The 14,574-nt window shown below is 41.4% G+C and overlaps 1 protein-coding gene across 1 annotated transcript in view; it reads right to left on the reverse strand.

Moving 5' to 3' along the window:
- PLCXD3 (phosphatidylinositol specific phospholipase C X domain containing 3) overlaps positions 1 to 13,150 on the reverse strand; it is a 75,032-nt gene extending 61,882 nt beyond the window's left edge. Inside the window, exon 1 of the mRNA XM_015652097.1 lies at positions 12,968 to 13,150. Coding sequence (XP_015507583.1) covers positions 12,968 to 13,070 — 103 coding nt within the window. The 5' untranslated portion in view covers positions 13,071 to 13,150. The remainder of the gene's footprint in view (positions 1 to 12,967) is intronic.
- Between the last annotated feature and the right edge of the window lie 1,424 nt (positions 13,151 to 14,574).

The raw sequence follows: 14,574 nt of genomic DNA on the forward strand, positions 1-14,574 counted from the left end.
CATACATTTTCCTTAACTTTTTCTGAAGTCTTCAAAGCAAAATCAGCTAACAAAAGACTCCTGGGATATGCTCTAGATGCTTTCTGAAGCAATGCTTTGCAAAGAGGTTGGGCTAAATCTGGCAGTGCTCACACCTAATCTACAGGCAGAGATTTAGGGTAGTAACCCAAACAGCTCATCTGCATCCCTCCAGCCTCTAGAAAATTTATTTATTTATTTTCACTTTATTCTCTCTCTTGCATCATCTTGGAAGCATGGATGAAACTATTGGTGCCTTCATGCTTTGAGGCAATGTTTATGAGGCTTCCAAGTGCTCACACCTTGCCTCTCTCCCCACTAAAATACATTAAAGATTACAGCAATACGCAACTTGCTTAATAAACTTCACATCAGGAATCAATCCCACACTTTGGTTCTTTGCACAGGTGACTGAAGGATGCAGATAAAACCAGCTGTCTGTGGTTCCCAGACTGAAAGGGGAAGAAGTGCTGCCAGATGCCACTAGAGAACATCCAGTACAGTGTTGAGGCAGTGCTTGCATATAACTCCAAGACAGCACATGCAACCCCCAATGTGATTCAGAATAAGCTGCTAACTGGCCTCCCTTGCTCTGCAGAGCTTGCAAACTTCCCATTTAGCTGGAGCTTCTGTAACCCTTTATTTGATTTTCAAGTGAGGCCAAAAACTTTATCTCCTGCAGCTCACCCTCTAATCCATGGAGATCTGCCAAACCACTCACAGCTTGGTCTCACCTCTGGTTGGTCCTTCTTCTCAGAGACAACTTCAGAGGTGGGTGATGCAATGCAGTTTTCTGTATGCCATAGCATTTGATGCACGTTTTGCTTTCCTGTGTAAAATGTTTCCTTCCCTTGCTGGTTTGACATAGTGCAAAGTACACAAATGTCATGTACAAGACATAAAAACCTGACATGTCTGCTGTCACGAGAAGCTGTGCATACCCTCTTTCTCCTCTATGCTTAGGAAAATGCATGGTTTAAAGGTCAAGTCACTTAATTAAGATCTATAAAACACAGGTTAATTTTCTATTCCTGCCTCAGCATCCCCAATTTTAATCAAGTAATTTAGTTTTCCTGTCAACAAAACATGGAAAAACATCCTGTCATAATAGAGAAAATGAATCCTTTATAATTACTGTTTAATATGGAGGCTATGGAGATGGTTAAAACATGCCCACACTTTCCATGCTCTGGACATTTCTTTCAGACAAGCTTTAAGCCTATGTCTTTGGCTCAAGCATCAGCAAAAGCCAGAAGTCAGAAGCCCTGTCCTAGCCAGCTTCACCACTAGTCACCAGTGTGACTTTTTACAAGCTGGTATAGAGCTGTATCTACTTGGCAGGAACAGTGTAGAAGTCACCATGTCTGATCACTTGCACTGTGATGTCTCAGGGATCTCCAGCTCTACTACTGTTCTCAGTGCCCAGTCCAGGTATCAAAACTCCATAAATCCTTACCTTCAATGCAATACAGAAATCCATGCGGTGTTTTTGACAGCTGCTCTTCTGTTCTCCCCAGCATAATTTAAACTATCTGCTTTTAAGCCACCACACAGTCATGCAACATGAAAATCCAGCCTAGATCAGAGACCAAAGGAAGAGGATTGGTCTTTTGGAAAAAGCTGTTCAAAAGAGGTATGATGAGCCTTGGTGTTACAAGCTTCAGAAGACAGAGCAATACTGCTATTATGAAACAACTGTATGCAGCCTCAAATAACCCAAATTTTAAAGCTCCTCCTTGAAGAGTATTTTCTGCTTCAACACCTATCTCAATTCCACAGTAATTCCAGGAAAAAAATCACTACATCTGCATTGGGAGAACAAAACCCAGAAATTTCAGCCTTTACATATCTTGTTCCAAGAGTTCTCCTGACTTCAATTGCATCAACATCTTAAAATATATGTTAAAACTTTGAAAAAAAGCTAGCTTGTTTTTGAAATACTTTGGTCTAAATATTAAAGCATATTATTACAAATAAATGCTAATACACTGTATTTTCTACAGTAAAAAGGAGCAAGTCTGTGAAAGGCCTGCTACCTCAAACACCATTACAATACAGATAAAATCCAAAGTATTACTTAGTGGTATTTCAGCCTCAAAATAATCAATTAGACTATATTCTATTTTCTTCTCTTCTGTACATAAGGGTCTGATCTAACACCATTAGTCATCACAGTGTATGTGTCAGCTGACTTTGTAATGCAGTAGTAAAATCCCCAAACCTGCTTTTCCTTTGTTGTTCTCTGGTTTATATTTAGGCAATAAGCAAAGACAATAGAATTTTTGGATAAAACTGAACCATAAATCTTGCGATTTTTTTCACTCTGAAAATACTTTTTTTTTTTTCTTTAATGTAGCTATTTAATAATGGTTCACTTTAAAACTATAAGCAACATTAAGCCAGTACTTTTCTTTCTGACAAATGCATTACATTGGGTATTTTAGAGGGCCATATTTAAGTTCATCATCTAGTCAGCATTGCTTTCTTCAGATGTTCAGAGCAATTTATTCATCAAGAGCTAACTGAGGCAGCCTCAGTTCCACCCTACACAGTGCTCAAAGTAAAAATACAGTTACTGCTCTGCTTTAGTGACATTTCATACAGATCTGCATTTACACATGGTATGAGGTAGTGGAAAACCAGTTATATTCACATTAAAATTTCTCCTCTCAGTGAGTGAATCTTGTTATCCAATAAACTGCTGGAAACTCATCCAAAGGGAAAAAAAGCACCCAAACCATGAATTGAGTTGAACTTAAGAAAAAAAAATCACTTTAAGCATAGTTAGTTCCCTTCTCTCCTCCTGGAACTTTCCTGGTTTGCCTGTAAATTGGTGTGAATTTTTAAAACACATTACTTTGTCTTATACAGTAACTTGTAAGCACTGTTTTAATCTAGCAGGCAGAAAAACAGGCATGTTATCCTATCCCCACTTTCACATATCATTTCCTAGTAGAATACCTCTCTCTGTCTCTATTGGTTTTACAAATCCCCTATTTCTGGCCTGTATTCCACACTTAAGACAGAGCTGAAGTAACACCTGATGGAAACCGAGATGCAAAAGGGATTGCATTTTGCTTCTCGTCTTCTGCGTTGCAAGAACAGCATGCTCCTGTAGACAATAGCAATTTCAAAATGAAAAGGTATTATCTCTCACTTGGCTTAGAGAAGCTGCTTTCAAGGAATTTAATTTGTTTATCAGCACTTCTGAATACCTTTTGAAATATGAAACCAATTAATAAAATCTAAAAATGACAACAAAACACCATCATCTTCCTCTGTAGGAAAATTCAAGGTAATTCACAGCCCAGGATCAATAGCTTGTAGATTAAGAAACCTTATCTCTCATATGGGAGAGCCATGCTGAATAAAGGTAAAATCCAGTTCTGAAAACTACACAGGCCAGAAGAGTAAAGGAATATGTGTAGGGAGGAATATTCCTTTATTCTCACCTTGTCCTTGAGCCTTTTCCATGACACAGATCAGAGATGACACCAGAGTCAAGGCACTAAACTAACTGCACCTTTGATCTCCCTTCAGCACAGCACTTCTCCCCCTGGCCCTAGACCTTCACCTTCACCCAGTTTAACCCTGTTTCAATTTAATCCTCATTCTGTTTATTTATCCAGATACAAACAGGACTCTCCTGCAAAACTGAAGTCACTTTCTGATAGCAGAGGTTACTCTTGGTTTTGTGAAGGATGCAGCCTCGAAGTAAACAGTAAGAATTCTGTGGTGTACAAAGCATACCAATAAGCAGCTAGGAACTGAAATCCCAACATGGACCAGATCATCCAGCCTTACAGTGACTTGTTCTCACTCCTGCAGGGCAGGAGGACGTGACAGCCAAATATATAATGGCACAAAAGCTAACCATTTCTTTGTGGTACCACCACCACCACACCATTCTAAGCTCTCAAAGTCAGTGTTTTTTTTTTTTGATTCACACCCTGTTTTCAGCAAGGAGAGTCTGAAGCATTGCTAGCCAGTTCATTAAAACTAGCATTAGAAATTCCAGTTTTCTCCATATTACACACTGTGATTTCTAAAGGAAACCCACCTCATGCACACCAGAAGCAACAGCATTCATTTGTACATGTGCTGTTCACGTCCTTCACAGTATCCCTTGGCTTGTTTCCCCTATAATACAGCTACATCCAAAAATTACTGAAGCTGGCTTGTTTTCTCCTTATGTATTGTCAACTTGTAAAACGTTTCTCAAAACACTCACTCAGCACATGCACTAAATAACACTTGGCTAAGGGCATGAGTCCAGCTCCCTCTCACAGCAAGAGCCTGCACTCCTAGATAAGCCTTGAAGCATGTCTAGACATGTGCTCCCCGTTCCCAGCCTGGACAGCACCTGTTTTGAGGTGATCTCTCCTACTTGAAAGAAGAATGGCTGTCAATTTTGCAGAAGCAGAGGAAGGCAGAACTCCAACCGAGCAATGTGCTGCAGATCACAGTTCATCAAAACTGAGTATTTCCATACCACTGGCAAAGTTTCGCTTCAACCATGGAAATGGTGAGAGAACTATACAAGGTGGGGAAAAGTTAAGCCATTAAAAACAGAACAAACTGAACAAACTAACATACAAACATGGCCCAAAACAGATAATTCCGGGTTTGTTTTTGTATCATCTGAGTGTCCTGAATTTAAACATACAGGTTTTCTATACCAAAAAAATACTGAAAAAGTGGGTTTTTTTTAGTGCAGTGAGGATGCAGATTAATACAGACAAACATAGCATATACTACTCAGTGTCCAAACTAGATCTTTGTCTCTTCCAATCAATATCCTCCTCCCCCTTTTTGTGGCTTAGGTTAAGTGGGGAATTTCTGTTCAAAACCAGCTTCATCCAGCCTGTTTACTCCAGTGAACGAATTACTCCTCCCATGGTGCCATGCAGAGTGCCAACACAATCTTCACTGCTTTCCAGCAATGGAAAAAGCAACTGGCAGGTGCCTACTGCAGCAGCTTCAAAGTGATCTCCTGATCTGCCCACAGGTGAGCCCCTTTGGAGATTCAGGCACTTCAAATCTGATGGAACCCATCCAAGTGTCTCACATTTTTGCATCACATGATGGGAACACACATCCTCACACATGAAATACAAGAGACACCACTACCTCAGCTTGCATGGCTTCTGATACAGTATTTGTGAACACAATTTAGAACATTCTTGCAAAATATGAGGGTTTCAACAGAAGTAAAGAAGACTAAGCAGCAAATCTCCTGGGATTCCTGTGCTAGCACCTAGAATGAGCACCTGCTCAAACTTCCCCACTGACAAAGGTAGCATGCACGATGGATGGAAAGCAGCACTCCGCCAAAAACATTTGTGAGCTTTGCAGTGTAAAACAAACACCCTTCCTTGCAAAGCACAAGGGGTCAGTGAAATGTTCTATAAGCCGGTGAGCAGACTACCTAATCCAGCGCTCCTCCTAAGAGCAAGGCCAGCCTTAGTATCAGTGGTATCTTTGAGATTACTAGACCCACCCTACAAATCAGAAAACATGGCAGAAATTTCCATCAGGAGTTTTGGGATTTCTAACAGCTGTCTTAAGACCATTCAGCAATTTCACAGTTAATGAAAATGTGTCAATAGATGTTAATTAATTATGTTAATGAAAATGTGTTTCCATTTCTCTTCTACCTTGTAATGGCAGGCATCTGAGTGAAACACCAGAAGACAATTCCAGTCACATGCTGGTTCAGGAGAGGTACAAACATGCCATTTGGTTTTGGTGCTAATACCCAGACTAGCCTGAAACATGTATTTTTGAAGCATGTATTTGGAAGGTCCAAGTTCTAACAGAAGGATTTAGCAAAACTAACAAACTAATAACCTTTGAAGATCTAAAGCATCAATTTGATTGCACAGCACTACATGTAACTCATATTTTCTACATTTTTCTTGCTCTCATTTAAATCCCAGTTTAGCAACCTTTCATAATTATAAAACCAAGCTGCATGGCTGCCAATGTATAAATAAAAGCCAAACGTTTAATAGGATTAAAAAAAATTATATTCAAACACAAAACCATTATGGATGACAGCATGACAACAAGGTAAATCATGAAGTACACTACTCATCTCACTGGAGTTCGTTTTGTTAAAAAAAAATAGCTGCAGAATTTATTAAAGGCTACATTAGTTCGGTGCCCTTTATCCTGGCTTTTATAAATTACGAGCAAAATTCATAATGCAGTAGACTTCATGGATAGGTTTTTGCCTTGATGGCAGCAGCACATGTCATGTATCTCCAATCATCTGAAACATCCTAAGTGACATACACAGAAGGCAGCAAAGCCTGGAACCACAACAAGGGAAATCCATTTCTTCTTTCCATCCTCTATCTTCTTTCAGTATTTTGCAAACTTTTATTTTCACAGTTGAAACAGTAAGTATTTAAGCATGAAGTATGTGAGCAAATCAGTTCAGAGATTGGATGAACCAAAGATTAACTTTATTTAATATGAACAGAGACATCATTTTAAAAGATGGCAAAGCATCTGAAAACTGTTTTAGTAATTTGTTTTAAATTAGATTATGGTGAAAGCTGAGATGGTGTTAAAATAGACAGAAAAATAGAAACCTGGACTTTCTAAAATGAAAGAATATATTTCAGCCTTTATGTATAGTTATTAGCTGACACTATATAGCTGCTCAAAATAATGGAAAAAGATTAAACAAAGGTTTGCTAGAGTAGGTCAAATGAAAAACCATTCCACTTTGCAAAAATTTAGATTAAAATCCAAACCTTCAGATTTTGAACCACATTTCTTCACAATTATATTGTCTGTAGTGTCCCAAGGGCTATACGGTAGGGACTGCACAAGGACATCTGTTCACAAATTAACACCTATAATTTGAACCTGCTTTGAACTAAGGACAAGATGGCAAAGGAAGTTATTCTCCCTGGAACTGGCTTCTCTTTGAAGAGTAGAATGGTTAAACACAAATCTGTCTACTAAATCTGAAGAGTATTTATAAATAACATACACTTAATTTCTAAAAAAGTAGTGAGCATTTTAATTATTGTTTCTACACATAACAGTAGAAGAGGTTGCCCAGCACTCTTAGGGAGTTTAAAGTTACAGTCTGCATAACTTTGTATACCTAAGACTTGCACTTTAAACTACTTACACAGTTGAGTGTGTCTCACAGCTGAGCATCTTCAAAGCAAGATCCATTCTGCACAAAAGAGTTCAAGCTACAGTATAGTAAGAACCATAGGAAATTACCAAATATAAAACACACACCAAACACAAAGTTAATGACTGTCAGAAGGTAAGGGCAGTTTGGATACAAAGAAGAGTCAAGAAATTTTCAGATAAGAAATAAAAAACCCCCTCCGTTCATTGAGCTGGAAAGACAGAAATAATTCCAGATGGCAACAAAGCTGTTCCCTCTGCCACACCTGCCACGGTGGCAGGATGCGAGGCAGGTTGGAGAAGGCAGTTCTGCTGAAACTGAGCTGCAGGAGACACAGTGGACAGAGACTGCTGGGTTAATAAACAGCCCCTGTTGGGAAACCAAGCAAAAGCAGTTTCGAATTACCTCTGGTAGCAGATGGGCAAGTAACCGAAGGGTTTGAACTGTTTGATTTTTGCGGCAGTGTGAGTAACCAAACAGCTTTATTTTGTGTGTGGTAGAAACATGTCACAGTAGGAGAAATTAATGGTGAATGCCACAGGAAACCGTATCACATAGAAATATTTTTGAAAGGGCTGGAAATTACACATTAGCATGTGCAAGGACAGTGAGAAACTGTTTTGTGGATAAAAGTGGTTGATGTAAAAAGACTAGCAACAAATTAGAAAAGAGCTATCCTAAAGGAAAGTTATAAGGATATTTGCTCATTTTCTGATAAGAAAAGAAAGAATAAGGCACTTATTTCTGGTAAAAAAACACTGAAAATGGAGTGCAAGGCACAACAGGAAAATAAAGAATTCTTTTAGGTACATATGTGTGTCAAATGCTAATGGGCAACTTGCATTACAGTTTTATTTATATGTTTACCTGCATCATCAGTTTACAGTTCTAGGCAAGGCTGATTTTGTACAGAATTGGACCCAGGCAAGTGAAGCACAGGTATTCTGCTGACCATGAGCAGACAAACAAGGGTGAAACAGTTCCTGCTTCCCTAAGACAATCACTCTTCACTCTTAAGCCAAATCCAAATCATCGGCTATTCAGAATTAAAGTGTTTCTTAATAACATTTAAACAGTGAAAATGCTGTGTGTCTACATAACCAGCAAGGAAGAACTTCTAGCCTTTTTTAAGATGAAAGAATTTCCCCATGGGGTGGAAAATGAGGAACGTCTACCCAAGAAACAAAATATCACTTGAACATTTTCAAGCTATTACAAGGGAAGTTAAAAAATTTGAAACAGAGCTGTTATGTCAACGCAGCAGTGCTATCATTCACAAATGAGGCTAAAATATTCCAGTTGCATTAAGTAGCTTTTCCCAAGTCTCCCCATACCATCTTCAAATATCGTAATACATCTTTGACATTTAACACTAACACACATCCTCCTCTTTGTAAAATAACTCCCTATGAGGTCTTGCTCTTTCTTTTCAAAGTATGATGATAGTGGGAAATAGAAATTTGAAGTCTCAGAGCCTTTTTATAAAGATGGGTGGTATTAAAAAATTCCACCTGACAACTGCTTCTTATTTGAGGTGAGACAAGGTAGCTCTGCTGTGTCTAGTAATTGCTTTCCAGCTGACAGACAAAGAACTTTAAATATAGTCAAAATACAAAAAAAAAAATAAATTCCCATCTGAAAAACCACAGAAGCCAATGAGGTCATGGACAAATATTTTTCAAGAGAATTGTATTGCTTACTTTGCATCCTTGAGCAACAAGAACACATGCCGAGGTCAGAGGTTTCATCTGCACACGGAAATCAGAAACTCTCCTGTGAAACAAAAGCCTGAAGAATCACAGCTCTGGAAAGTTATGCACTCGAGAGATATTCTAGGTCTTAAATTCATTCAGAAGACTTTACCCACACTATACAGACATGCCCCTAGAATGCATCAAGACTGCTCATATGGCAGATCTTAGGCTAGTATCAGTTTTGTTGGAGAAATGAGTTACTTATGGAAGAAAATACTCTTTTCCATCATAAATTATTCTTATGGACTTCTCAGAGTTGGAATATTAGCATCAGGGGAAAAGGCAACAATGATAACACAAATTATTTGTTCAGACTCTGATATTAAACTAGACACATATTTAAAGACTGTCAGTAAGAAAGTTTACTGATCAGTAAGTGGAACAATTCATAAGGAAATGCTGCCTACTGATGTCTATTTATTGCACTGCATGTAATTGATATGATCAGATTAAGCAAGGTGCATTGACACAGCAGAATATACAGGTTCTCCATACCTCACCTTTCAGCCTCAGCTTTGGAGCACAAAAAAATCAGTCCTATAAACATGCAATGCCTACAAAAACCTATTTCTTATCCTGGTCAAAGAGGCATAGACACTGACAAAGCCACATTTTTCCAACTAATGAAAGATATCCTCCCCCAAAGACCAAAATCCACAGTCCTCCACCTTCCTTTTTGCCAAAAGAGTTGAGAGTTTAGTGAGGCAGATCCTGTAACACAAGAGGCAGTTTGCAAGAATTAGAAGACTACATCTTGGCCCAAAGTCCAAATAATATACCCTTTCAGTATTCTAATAGTTATAGCAATAGAAGATTAAGTATGTGTGGCATTTTCTGGAAACAAACAGATTATTTTATTTCCAAAGAGTGTATACTGTTGCTTGCTACCATTATCACTTCAGGAAAATCTTCCACTTGCAGCATAAGAGAACTCAGACATATTCAGCTCAAGAAAGAAGAAAAACTCATAGAAAATGCATCATCTTCATACTTGGAAGAAACTCAAATAGAAAAGTTTCTGATGGACACAGCTGGCTATATAATGCTATATTAGAGATTTCTGTCTCATCTAGAGAGTTCCTGCAGTTGGGAAAACAGAAGGACCTAGCTCAAACTGTAGAGAATGAAATGAGTAGAAGAACTTACTGAAATACTATCAAAATCCTGCACAAATTTGTTATTTACAAAAGTATAAGGGGTTGTAAATAGTCCAAACTTGTACCTGCATAAGCTTAGCAACTGAACAATAGAAGGGTGTGAGCAACGCTTTTAAACATATTATGAACAGAACATTCCTTCAACATATTGTTTAAATACAGTCATGACTGAGTATTATGGGGTTTGTGCTTCTCTTTGCAACCGCTAAAACGATACACGCATGCCTGTGTAGAGACAACAGAGTGTATCACCTCAGTTCCAAGCATTCCTTCTGGACAATGAGAAATGTAGTGATGATTTCTAAAACAACATTCCCCCCTGATACAGTGGAACACCCTTTGTAATGGAAAATTCATTCTAACATTTTTAAGCTATTCGTTTGCTTTCTTCAACATTAGCATTGGACTGACTGTTGGACTCTGGCTCCAGAACTGAATTTCATCCAGCTGAATTAAGGTCAAAATCAGTATTCCTACTGCGCAAGTGAAGTTTAAATCCTGCTGGAAAAAAAGAATAAAAAAATGTACTGTTAACTTCTTCTGGTAAGGAGAAAAAAACAGGCAATGTAAATAAAATGCTATGAATACTTTAGTACTTAAACACAAACTTCAAAAACAGTAAAAAATTCACAGGTTAAAACTATAAAGATTTGACACATGAAGGTTTGGATTATGCACATTCCTTGCATTAACAACTTGAACACTAGTTATATGCTAATAGCTATTATGCATACATTATTAATGCTCAGCTGTAGATATACGGGAGAAAACTTTCATACAAATATTATGAATGTCTTAAAGGTTATTTCTTCTTAAAGGATGAAACCAATCCCATGTTAGCTCTTGTACTTAATATTGTGCATGTCCACATTGCATGTTTAATATAATAAAAAATCTACCATTAAAAGACAGTATTTAAACTGCACTGACACCTATAGTTTGTGTGCCATGCTCCCTTGCTGACAAATTCACATGAACTACATTCCCACCCTCCCCGTAAGACTCTATTTGCCAAACCTGGCATTTCAAAAGTGAGACAGGCATACAAGAGGTCTGTGTCAATTTACACTAACAGAAGGACAAATTTCAAGGGTCTTAACACTATGCCACTCAAATCATGTAAGCTTTTCTGCTAATTTCACAAAGAGCAGTCTGTGTGCATTGCTGTCACACGAACAAAATTGTTCTGCCAATGTAAGGGATCAGTCTCTGCACTTAGAGCCTTGCCCACTGCTAAATGCTATATTGGTATTAACTGGCACAGCCCACCGTAAGTTTGATTGCTTTGCTTGTTTTTAATTTCAACATGGTAACAAGGTGTGAAAGCTTGCATTATTACTGCCAAAGCTCTGAGAAATGTCCACTGCAGAAAAACTGTGGACAGTTTTTAGAAAGAGACCGTGAGAAAGTAGCAGAGAGATCTTGGTGAGATAAATGTACCAGGAACAGCCTCATGATGCTTCCTTTGGTAGAGGAAGCCACTTAATGGTGATGAATAACAAAGGCAATTTCTTGCATCTGAAAGCAAGTTGAGTTTCATCGTATCTCCTCAAGCCAGAAAAAAAGTCTCTGAAACAATACATGTTACATGAAAAACGGCCATGCATCCAAAAGAGAGTAATTTCTCATCATGCCAATAATCCATAAGAGCGTTCCACAGTTTGTGAGTTAATGAAAAGTTATTACACAGAAAGATTTTTGCAGCTCCAACTGAACTTGATGTAACAATTGCTGATCCTGGGTTCCTATGCTTTGAAGGGACACAATCTTATACAAGATATATTCAACCAACAGCAACACTCAGTGTACCAAATGCTAGATATAGTTTGTGTAAACCGTCAGAAACTAAGAGACACTTAATTTTAGAAGGGCACACTTGTGTCTAAATGAAACTATAGAAAACACATTCTCGGAAATATCAGCTGCTATTACATTGTCCTAAAGTGTCTTTAGCATTATAAAAACTAATGTAATATGAGTAGCTACTACACGAAACTTACAAGAAGTGAACATTTCTCCTAAGAAGCTTAAAAGACATTAGAGCTTCAGCATCTCTGAAACCTCATTCCATTCAGACACCCTAGAAACGAAAGATCCTGGAAAAGAGGTCTTGCAAAACCTTGAGGTGCTCCCTCAAACCAGAGATCATCTGAATCAATTACTGGTTTGCATTATAACACGTATTTTGCCTAAGTCTACAGCCACAGCTAATATCTTACAAAAGAAAACATACTGAAAAGACAGGAAAGAGTTCGTAGTCTGAACACCATCACCTGCCATCTCATCTTATTTAAAATTTTGTTGAGATCGAGCGTTTTCTGACAGCGACATGACATGAAGCCGCACACTGCCGCAGCCTGCCTCCCCTCCCGCAGCCGCAGCCCTGCGTCCGTCCCCGCTCCGACCGACCTCGCCGCACAAGTTTACGGGGAAAGGGGCAGTATGTGGCATTTAGGTCCAAGGCGAGGCTGACTGCTCGGGCTGTTATGCCAGTCCGGCGGTACAGGAACACACTCCCATCCCTCCCCGACACCAGGCAGAGCACTCCGCACCCGCCGCCCCACAGCCGCTCAGAGCGCGGGGCCGCCGGAGCCGCGTCCCGCCGGTGCCTCTGCCCGCACCTGCCCCGCTCGCTCCCACCCACTTCCCACCGGCAGTGCAAGGCAGCGCGGTAAGGGACGGGCACGGAGCCCCGCGGCAGCGCGATAAGGGACGGGCACGGAGCCCCGCGGCAGCGCGGTAAGGGATCTACCGCGGAGCCCCGCGGCAGCGCGGCCGGTGCGCGGAGCCTCCCCAGCGGCGTGGGGCACTGAACCGCGGAGAGCGCTTCGCCTTCCCGGCGTAGGGCGGCCGCGGAGCGGGGAGCCGGGAGCACCCACCGGGGATGGCCAGGTTGGTGAGCGGGGTGCTGTGGAGGCTGCCGGGCAGCGCTGCCATCCAGTCGGCGAAGAGCAGCTCGTTCTTTCCCTGTGACGAAGCCATGCTGCCGCCGCAGCTGTACCGCCGCCGCCGCTCGCTCCAACTCGCCCAGTCCCGGCCACGGCTACCGCCACCGCCGCTGCCGCTGCCACAGCCCCGCCGAGCCCCGGCCCCGCCCGCCTGGCACCGCCTCCCTCCGCCCCGCCGGGCCCCCGCCGCCTCCCCGCGGCGCGGCGGGAGAGCCCTCGGGGCCGGCACCGAGCGCGGCGTGGCCGGACGGCACTGCCGGGCTCGGCACTCCGCGGGCGGTCCCGCCCCAAGTACCGCGGGGGCTGGCGAGGGAGCGGCGTCACGGCCCGGCCCTGGCGGGTCCGCACAGCCCCGGCCCCGGGCACCCCGGCCCCAGCGCCGCGGCCCGGGCCGGGGGCCGGCAGCTGAGCCCTCAGGGAGCGCGGGGCTGCCGCCGGCCGGGCGCCCGTGCCTGCGATGGCGCTCGGGGCCCCGGTGGCGGCTGGTGGTCGTGGGCCTCAGCAGAACCTCCACGACCTTGGCGGTGGTTCGGCTCAGTGCCCCGCGCCGGGACCCGACATCCCTGGCAGCCGGCTCCCGGGCGGCTTCATCTGCCCCTGATACGAACGTCTCTTTTTGCAATGGGTTGTTCACATAAAAAGAAAAACCAAAAAAAAAAACCAAAACACAAAATACCACCCCAAAAACAAACCAAAAAACACAGTGCACCTTAGTTGAACATGCCGTGGAGATTGAATTTTTTGGCAATAATTTTTTATTCTTCTCTGAGGATGATCCAAAGTAGTATCTAACATTGTCATCTCCAGCCTTTGCAAGAAGCATTAGCATTGTAAGTAGGGAAGCATTTGCGTGGCTACCTCCAGACGGATGAAAGAATGAAGCTGATAAAGCTCTGTGAGCCATTTTGAACTGTTAGAGCAAACCTGGTCTTTTCACCTTCAGTATTACCCATTTTTGTGAAAGTTGTTTATACATGTGTAGAAGTTCATATGGTGGGGCTGTCAAAAACAGTGCCTGGAGAGAGTCATGATTGAGACAGGTTCTCTTTATCAGTTCACCTTGAATTCTTATGATGTCAGCTGTGAATCTGTAACTCGTGTTCTTACTCAAACTCTTCTATAGCTGGGTTTGAAAAGAAAACTTAAGGGAATAACTAATAATAGCCCTCCCTTCTCATTCTGAGTAAAGTTTCCAAGAGTATGAGAAACTTCCTTCTGCCAGAATTTCTTGGAAAGTGAGTATTTCTGAGGTATTTAAATAAAGGAGATGTTTCTGACTCACTTTTCGCCTTAGAAATAGCTCTTGAGGTGGGATTTGACTGGGGAAATGTGATCATATCATTGACCTTGGGGGATATATTGAGTCTGATTTGAACAATATGTGGAAAAAGGGAAGGAGAAGGCAAACAGCCACCAAGGCCTGTTAAGTTTTTGCAGTATTGCATCTTGTGTATGAAGATGCTAATCTGCCCCTTCCAAAATCACTGGTATTAGCAAGCATGAAAAGAAAGACAAATCCACATTTTGGATATGAAGAC

The sequence above is a fragment of the Parus major genome, chromosome Z (assembly GCF_001522545.3).
Source record: "Parus major isolate Abel chromosome Z, Parus_major1.1, whole genome shotgun sequence".
NCBI lineage: Eukaryota > Metazoa > Chordata > Aves > Passeriformes > Paridae > Parus > Parus major.